Genomic DNA, 17,055 nt, shown 5'->3' with positions numbered 1-17,055 from the left:
TCCCCTCCGTACACTGCCCTTCCCTTCCCTTCCCTTCCCTTCCCTTCCCTTCCCTTCCCTTCCCTTCCCACAATCATTTACCAAGCCAAAAGAGATTCAAGAGACAAATGATGGTGTCTGCAAACAACTCAAACAACTCCATAGAAGGAAACAAAACAAAACAGGATCAGAGAGGCTGTTATGTGTCAACACAGTAAATACCTGTAGTCAAACTCTCAGCTGATGTAAATCAGCCTGTCTCCATCTGGGTTTATGAGGGCAGTGCAACCTGGTGCTGAACACAGTAGAAAAACCTTACTGATATTAAACTACAACATTTTAAATCTGAGAGAGTATTGACCCTATCTGGCACCTATTTCAATTGATGGCCAAACTCTCATCTCCCCTAATAGGGAACAGCCAGGAGCACGCTCCATGCGAGGATATATGGGTCCTTAATACCATCTCAAAGCAGGGAACCCCATACAGTCCCCTCCCTTGCCCACCTCTCCTGGGGGTCCTGGAGACATTCCCAGGAACAGCAGCAGCAGCAGTCATGGTTGCACGCTGCTGCCTACGCGAGGAAACCTGAAGCATGTGAGATGTACAGTGCACTCTATAGCAGAGGATGGTGAGCCATAGGTGGGTTCTCCTGTTATACTAGATCATGTAAAAAACATGGACACATTAAATATTTAAAGTTTCCTACCCTTAAAAAAATCACAACTGCACCTAGCTTGTAGTAAACCAAAGCCATAGCTGCAGGGCATCTTTCAGCGGCCTAAGTCTGGTGTTTGAATTATACAGACTCCTTTGAACTACAAGAACTATAAATATTTGCTCGATCAGCTCCACCGTTCCTCTGAGGCAGCTAAACCGAGTGCCAAAGAGTTCCTGTGATGGCACACACAGCCATTGGCATCCAGGAGAACAACATGGGATTCACCACACCAGGAGTCCAACAGGTTCTGACGCTCAAGGGTTAAAGATCTAACCAATGTTTTCGATTATCTAGATCAGTGAGAGAGAGATTTTGGCCAAAAATGTCTTCTTGCATATTTATTATATATTGACTTCTGACTTGACTTTATAAATGGCTGATCACAACTGCTTCAGCAAAGAACTGCAGAGAAAGATTAGGGGTCTGATCTCCGTCCCCCCACCCTCACAACTGCTGGTGAATTCTTGAGGAACAAGCACCCTGCTGCCAAAATATAGACCAGTCTCTAATCTGCCACCTTAAGAAAGGTGAGACAGACATTTCTTTGGGAAAAAATGGAAAAAGAAAGATGACCCACGTACTTGAAGAAATATTCTAGAGGTCATCTCCAGTCTGTTGTCTTCTATGGCAGCCTCTACTCACTGCCTTTTCTTGTTACTGTTTTCCCAAAATCCAAGCACTTGCTTGCTTGATATTGCCAGTCCCTCTAGGACTGAGCGCAGCATGCAAAGCCCCATCCGAAAAGCAAACAATTACCAAGAACAAAGAAAAAAAGAAAAACTAAAAACTTGATAAGAACAGGTGTCAGCAAGCTGATGGAAACACTTCGGCATAAAAAACATCATCCGCTTAGTTCAACATCGGCTGCAAGAATTGCCGCGCTTCCTCAAACATCGACTTTTCTGGCTGGCTCATAGGCAAGCCCAGAAAGGGATGCTAATGGTTTGCTTGGTCAGGGGGTGCAGAAAGGAAGGAGAGGCGGTGAAGGAGCTGCCAGCTGCGTCCCCTGCTTCAGGAAGCTCAGGAAATTTCAGTTGACCAAGCTTGCAAGGGCTGTGGGATTACGGCCCTTCAATGGATGGGGATGTTTCTTTCTTACGGGATGGCCTTTAACGATGTTAAAGGGCAAGGAGGTTTTGACTGACACACAGCAGACCCCAGAGAGACTAATTAGTCGGCCAGCCTCTTTTCCCTTCCCCACCCTTCTAGAGCATCTGCAAAGAGTCTTTAAATTTAACCTGCAAATGCTAATATTTTTCCTTTGTAGCACTGGATTGTTCTCTTCAGGGCTTTTACATGCGCTTTCCATTTACACAATGCTAACTCCCATAATGGTCAATAAAGGCCAGTATATTAAGTATGATAAACTCATGTTCCCAGCCATGCACAGAATTCAAATTGAATTACAGTCAGCCTACGTTCATAAAAACAACACTATCGAGCAAATGGAGCTTTACTGCACTACGTAACAGATATCACATATCTTTGGGTTGTTGTCAATTCTTCATATAAATACTTTAAATCACTTAGACTTCATTTTGCACACTATATAGTGAGTTTCTTCATAATCAAATAGTATTTAAAACATTTACTGCCTTGTTAAATCTAACAAGTTAGATTTATTGGGATAGTCACTTTCCTTAATAGCCAATTTAGTAAAACTCAATGTATTCATTGATGGATAAATATATAATAGGCGGTTGTTAAACCTTAATAAATATGTTTAATAGTCAGCTGGCATTTTCTCTCAATGGCAGCACTTCCTCTCGGCTGCCAACAGGAAATGCTGCTCCTGAATGTGCCAATTCAGCCCACATGTAGGGAATAAATTGATCTAGAGGAGCAAACGGGAGCACAAATTTCAGGTAGCTTTCCTGCGCTGCTTGTCACAAGAAGAACTCTAGCTCAGATTATCCTACGCTCCCATCAAGACCATCAGGTGTTAAATAGCACACAGTGTAAGGAAGAGTATGAGCTACTGTGTTTGCCTAGACTCCATACAAGCAATGAACCAGGACAGGAAGGGCAGCTGGCTACCTGAAAGCCATATAAATAATATTCATGTATTATTATTGCAATTTACAGTCTTACCGCACTCCTTGTTTCATGTATATCATGTCGCATTCTCTCACCTCACCCTGCCACTCTATGTGTTGATCGACAGATTAAATTACGATGCCTCGGCTTGTAGCTAGGAGATCTAAAAGGTACTCTTTTAAGGCTTTTAGGTACCTAAGAAAAAATTTTAGAGGAGTCCACACCATTAGACAACTAAAAACCTTTAAAAATCAGGCCCTTAGCTCAAACTGTAGAACTTTATGGCTAAACTATGCAGGTCCCAGGATCAGTTCTCCAAGCTGAAGGCAGCTACTGCATATAAATGAGAAAAAACAGACCAAAATACCTTCAAGAGAGAATGTATTTGTACGTTGCACTGGGAAGTTTGATCATAGCCACGAGACACTCACCTGGGTGGGATTATACAGTTCCTGGAGCGGGCTTCTGGATCCTTTCCGGCAGCAAATGTCCATCCCAAATGGATTTCTACGCATTACTGCAAGGGGAAATTGAAATTAATACAGGTTAGCAACATTGGTTAGCAGTAACCTATTGCAATACCTACAGCAAGAAGAGATTTTCCGACAGATCAGGGGATTCTAGACAGTGTTGCATTGTAATTCCTAATTTTACTTTCCCTAGGAATCGTCCAAGAGCTAAATGCTTTATCTATTGTGGAAGTTACTAAAAAAAAACCTCTCTGGTTCCCCTCTTATAAAAGCTGTTATCCAACAACTTCCAGCTTGGGTGCACAAAAATTCAAGCATAGGGACCACGGCGACACAATTTTCAGCAGTGCTAGGTACCTGCTTCTCTGATCATCAGGGAGGAGTCGGATGGATTCCTATAATCAGCATCTCCGAGAAGCAACGTTTGAGCCTCTCTCAGCCTAAATACAGAAGTACACAGGAACCTAATATTAAACCATCTGATTTTAAAGCTTTTGGCCTAACTCTTCGGTTTCTCCTAGAACAGACACTCAGCAGTACACGACACACATACAGTCAATCATTGCTGCAAACTATATTTCACTCTACATATTGCAACTGAGTATTCGACTGATCTGAAAAGTAACATACGCTATTACATCCCAGTTGGAGACCAGCAGGTTTTCAAACCAAAGGCTTTGTCAAAGGTCTGACTGAGGGGCATTTTGGATGATAAGTGTTTCCAGGAGAGACCTCGATCTGAGCTCCAGCAGGCGCAGAGATCATCAGTTTCAAGTTAGACCTTTGTGGCCGTAAGTCTACATAAGAAGCCATTTGGCTCCGATCACCCTCTAGTCACGAGGAAAACAAGAGCTTGCCTGTCCCTCTAATCTCACGTGGCCCACATCATCCTCTGCAAATGCTCCTCTGCCCCAGCTTGCTCTGCTAGCCACGGAAGGAGCATCAGGCAATCAGACGCCCGCATCAGGCATCGCCGTGAGGGGAGATTTGTCTTGTCAAGGTTTAATTAAGACACAACCAAAAGGAAAGAAGAGATGATCCTGCTGGGAATCCAAAGGCATTAAGCAGTCAGGCACACTTTTGCCACCGCTTGCCACACTTTGTAACCAGAAACTACTGAAGTGTCCTATAGCAACAGTTCTGAGCTGCAGGACTTGCAGACGTGATATTGCAGGCTTCAAGCCAAGAGTCAAAGAATACAGTCAAGTAATATTTTAATACAGAGGGCTGATAGGCAATCATAATTGATATGTCAAGTAGCATGAACCACAGAAAACTGTATACAATTCCGGTCTGGAAACATAATAGATTCCTTCATTCGCTTCCTATCTGTTTTTCAACTGAAGGTAATTATCTAATAACGTGCCGTGTTGCTTTTCCCCTGAGCAAAAAGAAATCCCATGGGTCTTGTGGCAGGAGTCAGACATATATGCCTAGTAAACAAACTGGCTAAATGTTTTGATTTTCTTCACAATTAGGATAGTAATGTTATTAAAGGCTATAATTTTAATTTACATATTTAAATACCTGATTAACTTCCGAGCATTTTTATTCACGCAGCCAAGTATTGCGATTCCTTCGGTTTTGTGCTAATGTGCATTTTTAAAAGTTAACTTAGGAAGTGTTTGAAACAGTTAAAACTTTAAAAAGATTTTGCATGAGTAATGTCAGCTTCCAGCGTCTGAAAGTGGTTTTAGGAAGAAAACAGTAAAGTGAGGGTGTGAGACATCCAGCAGTCGTTCTAACTACAGAATGCCTGTCCATCCCATCCCCATCTGTTGTCCCCCTCCATACTCTTGTACCAGGAACCGTGTCAGGTTCAAAGGGATGCTTTGAAAATAATTTTGTAGCTCCCTCACTATTACAAGAAAACTTTCTAAAATGGAGCCTTCCAGTCAACAGCAAAACACATCGTTTCCATTTAAAACACCAGAGCAGGGGGAAAGGGAGAGGGGAACGTTTCAGTGTATCCTGGTCATTAGACTGTGATTAACCAGGATCTTGAAACACTGATGCTTTGTTCCAAAATGAAGAAGAAGAAGAATTCTAGCGCGGTGTTCCCTAATTTATTACTTCACTTTTCATTTCCATTAAATACAGTAAACAGTAACATGCATAAATATATCCCTTCCTGCGTCACTTAGCCAGCAGGTATCAACACAGCAACACTTTATATGCAGCAGTAACAGCCATAAAGCTTAAATTATTTGCACAACATGCAAGATTTGATTCCCAGATGTAAACAAACAAACAAACAAACAAAAGCAACTGTCTCCCCAGCAAAAGCTAAATGCTAATGTAGAATTTCAGTCACAGAAGCCATTAAATCTTTTTTATGATTCCCAATATTACTTAATTGGTTTGGTTTTTCAATAAAGCCTTCAGAAGACGACTGCGGCGTTAGCATAGCCAACACAGCAGCTCAACACAGCACTCAGTTCCCTGTTTATCGGTGTCAGGAACAGCACACCCTGATGCAGCTGTACACAGCACCTCTGCGCACACCTGGAAAACATTTGTGCCTGGAATTTAACTGCAGCATTGAAATAAAGGGGAATACTCCCCTCTCCTCAGCAGAAATCCCACTCGCACCTTTTGCAAAATTCTCCTTTGGTGAGTAACTATCAGGAATGGATATATATAGTTCAAAACACTTGCTGGCGTGCCTGTGGACAAACTCACTTCTCAGGGCTCCTGCAACCAGTTTTCTACTGTCTCAGCTTCTCTGAGGCAGTGTTTCATTATGTGAATGACATGACCTTTTTGGCCTGAATCTCTTCTATAGCAATCTGCAGTAAGAAAACCATAATATGGACGTTAACTGCAGCTATACTAATTTTAACAACACTTTCACTAAGACTCCATCACACTACTGTGGTAGTGAAAATTAAAAAAAATCAAGCCCTTTATCTTCACCAAATCTTCTTATTAACATAGTAAATATCTAAATTTACATTTCATGGCTTAGGCTGATCTCCATTCATAATTACAGTTAATTATAATCTAATGATAAGTATTGCATATGCATGGCTCCAAGAACTGATTAAAAGATCACGTTTATGCACCCTAAGTGTACGAAGCAGCTGACAGCAGCATTTAATGCCTTTAATGATTAAAGAGTGGTGTTAATACTGCAACTGCAGCAAAATCAGCAATCCCTTGAATTTAGCCAGGACTGCGAGCAACTGAATGAATTGTTAGTTTGTTACTTAAATACAAGAGCTGTAAGAACACGACCTTTCTTCCATCTCTAGGAATGATTTGTCCAAAACGCAATCTTGGCCCATCACTGTTGAAATCTGTGGCATCACTATTCATTAATGTAATAGCAAGTCTGGAGAGCATGTTATCTAGGCACCAAATTTCAGTTTCTCAAGAGAGAAAGGTAAACAGTTGCTGAATTGAAAGCTTATCAACATAATAATCATCTGTGTATATATACATAGAGAAAAGGAAACTACACGTGCAGGCCTTAAATTATCTCAGAACAGAAGCATCCATGCACAAGTTCTAGAAAACTCTATTTAGACCCACTAGTACCAAGAGCAGGAGTCTGACCTGTGAATTACAGTGCGCTGAGCATGAGAACACAGTGCTCTTCAGTCAAACCTTCCTCTACTATCTGTGCAGAAGAAAAGTCCAGAGGTTTTGCGACAGTCTTGATCCATTAGATGACTATGAATTAAAATGTAGGTCTCTCAAACTAAAAACACCCTTTGGAAAGGCACGTTTGGGAGCACACTGAGAGCTTGCAGGTCATCATCCAGGCCAGGCAGCCTTTGAAACTCCTGCCATGGCCCAACAATCAATGTGTTTACCAGCATTTCCTCCCCTGGTCCCCCTGGGTGCTGAACCCGTGATGGCAGAGGCAGGGTTACAAGTGACAGAGTAAATGCACATGGCAAGGCACCCACTAGATCTTGGCATCTACGAGAGAGGATGTCACCTCCAGCTTGCATCTAGCCAAAAATGCAAGACAACAGTGCCTAGAATAATGGGCACAGGTGGGGAGGGGGAACGTGTAGGCAGGCAGGCATGGTATAAAGCCTTCATTTTTTTGTGTGACATTTCAGAGACTGAAAATTATTCACATGGAAACATGCGAACCAGGCTTATGTTGTCACCTCTACTTGGCAGAAGGTGTTTATAATGCACTTGGTAACCGACAAAGACCATGTCCCAGAATGGGAGACCTCTGGTATTCCCACAGGATGAGCAATATGACAGGAGAAAATACTAAAAATAAGAAGCCACATCAATGCAATTTCCGCCTCTCCCTATCAGGAGCTACAGAGAAACTGAGAGAGGGGACATGGTGGCACTTCTCTTGGGAGACTACTGGCCTGAAAAGGTATGTGAACACTGGGACTATCTAGACAGAAGAGAAAGGGGGGGCGAGGGGGGAGGGGGGAATAATGTGAGCAATATGACAGGAGAAAATACTAAAAATAAGAAGCCACATCAATGCAATTTCCGCCTCTCCCTATCAGGAGCTACAGAGAAACTGAGAGAGGGGACATGGTGGCACTTCTCTTGGGAGACTACTGGCCTGAAAAGGTATGTGAACACTGGGACTATCTAGACAGAAGAGAAAGGGGGGGCGAGGGGGGAGGGGGGGGAATCATGGGAACGAAGACTCTTGGAGACTTAAAACCATAAAGGTCACCTTCTCATACAGCGTCAGAAGGGCAAATGAAACCATTTCTCACAAGCCTGTGTGGGATCAAGTCACAAAGGAGACTTTGCTGGAAGCGACACACAAAATAGCTGTCACTTCTTCCACTGGACTTACAAACAAGTGACATTTCAAATGCTGGGTGTGTGCATTCAGCAGCCCCCTATATCGCTACCATCCTACAATCCCATAAATGTCAGAGGCTCCCATTTCCAAGACTTCTGTAGAATAAAAGTTCCCCAACTGCTATCTAGCAACTGTTTTCCTACTTGGTAACGTTTAGTTTACATTGCTTGGACTATTTTAATGACTTGCACGGTAACAAAAACCAAATGTAAAAACTTTACCTCTGTTCACTGCCTCTTAAATTAACTGTCTCATACTACAAATATTTGAGAAAAGTTCTGAGGACATATTAATATTTAATTTTTCATTACATTGGTCTAAAGTACAAAGACAAAATTCCCTAATACAGCATTGCCTGAAGCTGATATACATAATTCATTCCACCTATTTGGGATACAAGTTGTCTCGCTGAGGCAAAAGCATTGGCAGCAGTATGGTGAAACTCCGGTTGAAGATGGGATCCTGTTCTTGTTTTAAAGAAAAAAGTCGAATAAATTCCCTTTTTTGGTCTGATTTCTCTTCTTTTTTCGTCTGATTTCTGTATGAAAGGTTGAAAATTGACAGCAGTCTGCTTCCTTCTTTTGGCTGAAGTACATTGCTTTCCAGCTAACACTGCTGTCCAATTGCCCCTAATTTCAGGCTAGGGTTAATGCTTTCCATGGAGCATCTTACTGACAGCAAAGAGCAGGTACATAACCTAGTACCTTCTCCTAGAGCTGTAAACAACCGGGTTAAGGCTCAACAGTCACCTAAACACTCCCTACCCAACCTAGACAGAAAAATCAGTGCCACTTGGCTCAGGCAAGATAGCAGCATCAAAACAGTTACTTACATCTTTGGAGTCTCTAGCCATGTTTAAATAAGCCACTGCCCTCAAACTTCCTGAATTTTTAAAGCAAAGCCAGAATAATTAATTATACCCACACTGAAGGTTTAGAGATTCTCTTTGGCTAAAGATTTGGACATGGTTTGTCTTCCAAACTCTTGCATAGACTTCTGCTATGACCCCAAAGCAGCACAGAAAATTACTTCTATTGGGTACATAGGATGAAGCATTGAAACACACATTCAAGTACTGCACTGAACACCTTCTCAGAGACACTGAGACATCCATAGCTCAATCATAAGCATACATCTGTAAACGATATTACAAAACTACTGCTCCATCTGTACCGGCAAGAATTATGCTCAGGGCAAACTGGTCACATCCGAATCCAAACCAAGCAAGGCTCAATCCAACAATATTTTGCACATGCAACACTCCTGAAGCATGAAAATACTCAGGGCAAAGTTGAAGTAAGTGACCCTAGGAAGCAGCCCTTTTCCAGAGTTCATCAGGGGCTCTTGGATTGAATTTTTTGCAATTTGGAACATCCTGTCCACATACCTTTCAGACACTTAGCTAAAATCATGCTGAACAAGCTTGTCATTAGTAACTAGCTCGTTCTGCTTCAGGAAAACAAGCCTTCCATAATAATTTACAACAATCTGCTCTGCAAGACTACAGCCAAGTCCAAACTGCAGGCAAAATCGGAAACTCAGTGAAAAAAAGACTACCACATTTCAAACTTCATTAAAATTCTTATGCTCCCTTCTACAGACTAATCAGGCTAAGGAAACCGAACAGTATGAAAGGGTTAATTTTTAATCAGCAACCAGGAGCATGAGGAGTGAATGCAAATGCTGTCACCCAGCACTGGCTCCAGAGCTTGAGTAAGGAGACTTAGATAGCTCTCCTGGCAATGATTTATGAACACTAATCCTTCAGCAGCGGTTCACAAAGATTGACGGATTGATAGCAACATCTTGTGACATCTGGGGCCTTGTGCTTTGCTGTGTTCAGTTCAGGATTTTAGACTAAATTATCAGTCCTTCATCCGGAGTCCACAGGTACAAGGATTTATGACTAAACTCGTCTGGCCTCTTTTGTTTTCTTAAGGCAAAAGCGCAACTTTCTTTGCTGGAGCTTGGGAGATCTATTTTTAGAAAGTAAAAATCAGATTAGGTATTGTATGTGAGCATGCCAAAGTCTCAAATGCAGAGAATGAGACAATACTTATTCTCTACGTTAATGCAGAATCAGATTTTGCCTCAAATCAAACAGTAACTGGTAACACAGGGTTTTACTCAGCATGAGAAACAAGCAAAAATCTGTGGCCAGAGCACCTTACCCCATGTAACACCACTGTGCCTCACAGACAAACTGACAAACTAGAGACCCTGCTGAGCTGGATGCTGTATGCACATAGCAAAGAAACAATCCCAAAAGCTCCGATGTTTTAGAGCTCCACCTGAAACTGACAAACTAGAGACCCTGCTGAGCTGGATGCTGTATGCACATAGCAAAGGAAACAATCCCAAAGCTCCGATGTTTTAGAGCTCCACCTGAGGAACAGAGATGCTGTATTTTGGGTTACCAATACTGGTTCATTGATTCAACGTGTCCATCCTATCCTCCCCTGATGTTTCCACTCCCACTCATGTACCAGAGGGACTTACTAAAGTAAGACTGTGGATGGATACGACAAAAGTGAAGGATGAAAAATAAAGAAGAGGTCACACCTTAGTGAAAGTATTATGGCTGAGACGAGCCGCAAAGCCGCTAGTTACGGGACCAGGGACCAGCAAAGTAACAGTCCTCAGTTCACAGATGAGAAAAATAGAGGCAAAGAGGTTAAAAACTTCCACAAAGCAAATTAGTTGCTACAGATCTAATTCATTTTAGGAAGTGAGACGTCTATTCTAAGCTACTCATTTAAGTTCCTACAATTAACAGAGAGACGCAGCTGCAGAGATGGGTCGCCCCATGTGCCTCTGGAGGTGGCTCCCCTCCTTTCAACTGACCAGCAACCCTAGATGGGTTGATGGTTGAAGTTACATGAAATAAATTCTGGCACAGCAAGGAAATGAATCTTAACATTTGTTTCTAAGCTCTAATCACTAATTACAAAGGTTGTAAATGCCCTCCAAAGAACAGAGAGATATTTAATTACTTTTTGCTTTAGACAGATTTCCAGAAATAAATTTGTATTTTATCCTGTTTGTTCTCAGATTAGCATGGGGATGGGTTTAATTGGGCACAGTGGGGAAGTTAATATCCTTGGGTGAAATTATGCAGAGACTTAGATCCTTGGCCACCCTACGCACATTGCATGTGACATAAATTAGCACAACATCTTTCCTGTTAATGAACAATGAGCAACGTTTTTCCAGTAATTTTTTAAAAATGTTAATCCATATGGAATTCCTTTAGAAGTCTCAAGAAATTATCCACAAACCTAAATCAAAAGAGACTTTTCCATAGGCTTTACTTCTCACACGAGGAGAGCTCTGTTTTGTTTCTCTCTGCCACACAGAGGCATACACTGCTTTTAACACAAGTTTTTGTGGGTGCAAACTACAAACTATATTAGACTTGGTCAGAACTTTTCTGATCCAACCTTCTTTTCTCTGGCACAAAATGCAGATTCAGGGGCATCACAATATTTCACGGGTCAGTTCTGCACGGATTGCTGACCACCTCAGCTGCCTGCTCATCTATGTGTATGCCCTGGTTTACGCCATCCATTAGCAAAGCCAGATGTCCCAAAACATTGATCAAAATGGTCTACTTCTTTTCTCCCAGAACTATTTCTACGTCTTCGTAAATAAAAAATTCTTTTTTTTTTTTTAACCATTCACATCAGCTTAAGAAGTTGTTCTTTGTTTCCTTTTTTCTTTTTTCTTCCTCTCAAACACGACTTTCCACAAAGGAAGTAAGAAACTATGGAATTGTGACCAACTTTAACTATATGTATTTCACAAGCATGTGTATTATGAATTTGCATGAAGGAACACTGTGGATCCAGTGTATCAAAACACAAAGAAAAACTCTCTTTCTGGACATTACACTTTTTCCTACTTTTCCACTACAAATTAGCCATGTGTTTTGCAAAATGAAACTGCAATAATCTGGGAAGGCTGGGAAATTTCTAGTGACACTTACACGTTTCCAAACATGCCTCCCTCCAATTTCTAGATACGCACTATAACAACATCAGCAGGCACATCTGCTGCTGGGTGCTGGGTTCTCTTTATAGCAAAGAGCTGAATGCTCTACTCTGTTCTTCTTATCAGCCTAGTTTTCAAGCCTGCAGATAGTTGGCTATATCCCATCTCTCTGATGCAAGTTCAAACGAAAACTGTGTAAATGTAGGTCCAGGGGAAAAAAACCTACATTTGCATTGTCCTAAAAAATGAGAAGCTAGATTTCTTTTTCTGTATTTCCCACTACTTCCATTACACTGTCAGTACCAGTCTACTTAACAAACATGATGTATGAGCTCGCTACAAAAAAAAAAAAGCGCGAGTGAGAGAAAAACCTTTAAAGGAGGAAGTTTTCTTCAGAAAGCTGTAATTTTAAAAGCATTTATCTTGAATCACGGTCAAAATGAGAACGACGGCTGCTGCAGCTGCAGTCTATTTGAGCTACTGTTTCTTTGCTGTTCTTCAACAGATGTGCATTGAAGATGAAACACAAAATCGTATTTGCTATGGATATACTCAAATGCACAGCAAGTCTTCTCACAAGCCAAGCAGAATAGAAAATAGAGCTGCAGCAGTCATTTTAACCCGGAGCAATGAAAGGCTCAAACTTTCAGTCTCTGAACTTCAGGCAGAATTGTTGCACACACAAATATGCACACCTGACCTGACACAAACAGGAATCAAGGGACACAAGTCATTTCTGTCCTAGCCCCATGTCCAGAAGGACCAAGATTTACCACCTCTGAAGCAGTGCCCTTGATATTTTTAGTGTAATCACATCCTCCTGATACTCTACTGTGATTTATGAACAATAATTTTCATTACAAAAAAGAAAAGCAAAAAATTTGATAAGCGGGAAAGAAAGTATGAAATCCTGCAGTAATCACTTCCAGAGCAGTCATTCATTATGGCAAAGAGGATTACGACTGCAGCTTGTTTGATAAGCAGATGAGCTCTTACAAATTAAGGATACTACTTCCTTGGTAATGCAAAGGCCAAATGCTGATATTAGAAGGAAAAAAGTACCACAGACAGTAAAGACCTGATTCCATGATTTGCAAAATGTCCAGACTAATAATTAATGCACAGCCGGGCTTTGCTGTCTTATTCCAAAAGTTTATTCTGTTTAATACTTCTAAACTCCAAGTAATCCCAAGGCACACAGACACCATCGGCCTCTTTGCAAGATCTTTTACTTTTCCAGCAGCTGGTCATCGCCTCAGCTGACCGTGATCAGGGCAGGTCCAGGTCTGCAGAGCACTGCTGGGCCATGTCCAGGCCCATCGGACCGTGGAAGCTCTCCGGTGCTCCCGCCTTCTTCCAGCAGGATCCGTACATCCGTACACGGAGGCTGGAAGCTGCTTTCACACACTCTTCTCTCTCTGTTAGCAACGAGCTGTACACAGATAATATTGCTTTCAGATGTAAGAATCCCCTCATGCGGCAGTTTTGAAATATTCCAAACCACAGATCCTTCAAAACATTTTACATATGAATAAGACATTGTCAGCTCCCTCAGACCCAGGCTGCACTTCAGCACACAGAAGAGTAAAATACACATTAGCACTATAAAACTTCATCGCAATTAGCATAATCTGTATTTCCATTATAGAGCCCAGCTTTACAGCCAACCTCGGGTGATGTGCTGAGCACTCTGGATCTGTCTTTCTCTAAGGAGAAATTCCCCAAACACAAGAAAACCATTCAGAGCGGTGAATGTATGAGCTTTCAGTGCCCACTTATCTTTCAGCGGTTCTACTCCCTTCCTCTATCTCCTTCCACTGCTCCCATCGTTTCAATGAGTTCAATTAAAACCTTGTGACGCACTTTGTCTACAGCGAGGAAACGCAGTCATGCCTCACACATACCCGAGTGGATGGGCCAAGTACACCAACTCCACATCCAAGAGGAAAAAGGAGTGAATGAGGAAAGATCTTTCTGTGATTTTATTTCCAATGAGAGCATTTAAAGGAGAACCAAACCAGGCAGCAGTTGCAAATGACACGTCATCTGGTATCACTACCAAACAGGATGCTGGATAGACTAAAAATTTTAAATTGGTTGAGAGACTTCCTCCAAATGTTATGGACATGCTATAAAGCATGTGATAGTAATATATATGAGGCCACTATGTAAGTAGCCTTCTTCTGAAATAAACAGGAATGAAGGAATCTCACATTATTTCAAGGCTCCAGAATACTGGATACCTATCTGACCTTTATTGGTAATAATATTATTTCATAATTAGCATGCAAAATAATAGGCTTTGGTTTCAGTCACTAATAGCCTGCCAAATGCATTGTGAAATTTCTAGTAATGTTGCAGCTGGTGACTGGTAAGTATCTAAAAAAACTGCTAGGCAGAACCATGGACTCAAACGTTTTTCCGCAGGAAACAAATTCTGTTCTCGCACTTGTGAGGTCTCATACAGAGAGGGATAGAAAGAGCAGGAGAGAGAGGAAAAAAAGGAAAGCATCTTTTCCAGAAGACTTCCCTAAAATAATGCCCAATTAAGCTGTAGTTCATCTTTCAGAAAGACAACTCATCTTCTTTCTAAATTTGCCAGGAGCAGAAAATCCACCTTGGGAAACTGATTTGATATCAAACCCTCCTCTCCAAACATACCCTTTCGCTAAGCTGAATTGACTCGCCTTCCAGCCACTGGATCTTGTGGTACATCTGTCTGCTCCCCACGGCCATAGCTCTCTTCTCTACGCAGGAACCTATACGTTGTGATCAAGGCACCCCTTAACTTTCCATCGTTCTGTGGCAAGTTTTCTAGGCAATTCCTCACTTCTCTTGCTTTCTTCTGAACACGTTCAAAGATAACACCACAACTTTCTGAAACCAGGGTGCCCCCACATCACACAGCACCGCAGCAAAGGCTGCGGCAGGACCCACATGACGGGCAAGTATAAGCTTCCCGCTCCGGCCCTGTGCTCCACCCTTACATGTGCCCAGGCGGCATGAGCTCTCCTGTGGCCCAGGAAGCAGGCAGGCCAGCTAGTGAACCATCATCCTCAAACCCTTTTCAGACCTCCCTTTCAACAGAAAAGGGCCCTCGACTCAGTAAGCATCACTTAGATTTTATTCCTCTGCGCACTCGCCCTTACTAAAATTCACACTATCTGCTGCCACCCAAGTCACCAGGTATTCACAGCTCTGTATTAATGACTTGCTGTTTTCCTCCCCTCCATTTATCATTGCCCTAACTGTTGCATCATCTGTAAACCTGATAAATAAATGACTATGTTTTGTTCTGGATCATAAATTAGAACATTTAACTAGCGTCAGCCCAAAATCTGGTCCCCCGAGGATCCCATGGGAAATGTATCTGCTTAGTGATGATTTCCCAGTTACAGCTATTTTTACAAACTGTCAAACATTTTTTAAATGAGTATTATGTGTGCCAGATTGATATGCATTCACTTGCCAATTTAATGTTTGGTTTATTTGTTCCCATATGCACCTGTATAGGAGTAATTCTGACATTCAAATATTGTATCATTAAAACAATGAGGGTCATCAGCTTGGAGAATTCATCTTAAAACATTTATTTGTGGAAAATGTTTAGGTTAGTTGTCTATCTTTAACCTTCCAAGGCTGCAGAGAAGGCTTCTGTGATATATTACAGTCTTGCTTTGCTCTCAACTCTGCGTGGGTTAATTTTATCACAAGTTCTTGAAAGCTGAAACAGAGAAACTGCATTTTAATTGAAAATATTTTACACTTTCAGCTTAAAAATATAAAGCAGAATAAAAATTACAGTTTAACTGATGCTTTCTCAAGCCACAGAGTTGAATGGCAGACAGGACTGACCTGGAGGGAGAAATCTCAGAAGGCTGCTGCTTTTGGGGTAATCCTTACATTTTATGCTGAAAACTCCATTTGTCTTGATTAAATATTAATCAGCCATTACCAAGAAGGCATATATAAAAGCTGTGTTGAATAATAAAACCCAACAAATGAAAAAAAATTATTTGATTTCACATTTACAATAAGGAATTGTCACATATTGCCCCTTTCCAAGCTGAGATACATCATCTCAGCTCCATGAACTCAAACGGGTCTCTGTCCTACATGCGCTGGGAATCGCACCTGAACTGTCTACGGTGAAAAGAAGATTTACTGAGATCGACTGCTTGAGTTCTCAGCAGGCAAAGCAGCCAAAGTATTTTATTCAGCTGGGAATGACACCATTTGCATGCATATGTGCAGCTATTCATGCAGGTATGATATGAGTGACTATATTACATTCATACATGAGTGAATATATACATGCATTATTGACGTTGACATGGCACACCAGTGTTTTACCCACCACCAGATGCTGGTATTTTTTTATTTTTTAATTACTTTATTTTCAAGAGCTGTAACATGCTGCATCATGTTTTACTGTTCAAATCCAACAATTAAATGGCAGTTTATTTTAGTTTCGCCTTTCCATTCTCTGTATTTTTGCTCCTATCTATTTCATTACAGGGTTTTCCAGGCTGAAAGCTTAAGTAATATTCAGAGAAAATGGCAATGGGAATTTTTCACCTAATAGTAGTCTCTTATTTAATAACCTTTTTTTTCCAGGAAACATCGCTTTTCAACTCTTCTATTTAATCAAGCTCTTGACATAGTATTTTCCTGTCAAAACCTGTTCTATTTTTCCAAAACATTTATCCTCTCCTCCCTGACCTTTTCTTTCCCCACCACCACCAAACTATTCCCTTTGGCACTCTGCAGCTGCCCCTACACATCCCTACCAATCTTTTAGGCTCATTCCCTGCTAACCATTTCTTGTCTCTCATCTCTTCTAGTCTTCCATCACCATCCGGCTCCCTCCCACTGCTCTCCCAAAGCAACGAGCCAAGAAAAACCCAAACTTGCTCCCTAACACAGCCACCATGCCAGGAACCCGGACGCGCTCAACCCAGAGCAAGGGGTGGCAAAGGGGGCAGAGGAGGTGGCAAGGTGTCCTGGATTAAGCTGGGATAGAGTTTATTTTCTTCCTAGTAGCTGGTACAGTGCTG

At 41.6% G+C, this 17,055-nt stretch overlaps 1 protein-coding gene across 1 annotated transcript in view; it reads right to left on the bottom strand.

The window, feature by feature from the left end:
• The window catches only part of CHST11 (carbohydrate sulfotransferase 11), a 101,249-nt gene extending 97,994 nt beyond the window's left edge, over positions 1-3,255 (bottom strand). The window contains exon 1 of the mRNA XM_009288388.2: positions 3,169-3,255. Coding sequence (XP_009286663.1) covers positions 3,169-3,252 — 84 coding nt within the window. The 5' untranslated portion in view covers positions 3,253-3,255. The remainder of the gene's footprint in view (positions 1-3,168) is intronic.
• Positions 3,256-17,055: the final 13,800 nt, after the last annotated feature.

Source organism: Aptenodytes forsteri, unplaced genomic scaffold (genome assembly GCF_000699145.1).
Source record: "Aptenodytes forsteri isolate BGI_AS27 unplaced genomic scaffold, ASM69914v1 Scaffold56, whole genome shotgun sequence".
Classification (NCBI taxonomy): domain Eukaryota; kingdom Metazoa; phylum Chordata; class Aves; order Sphenisciformes; family Spheniscidae; genus Aptenodytes; species Aptenodytes forsteri.
Note: the sequence above shows the minus strand (reverse complement) of the source record. Positions and strands in the feature narration are given on the sequence as shown.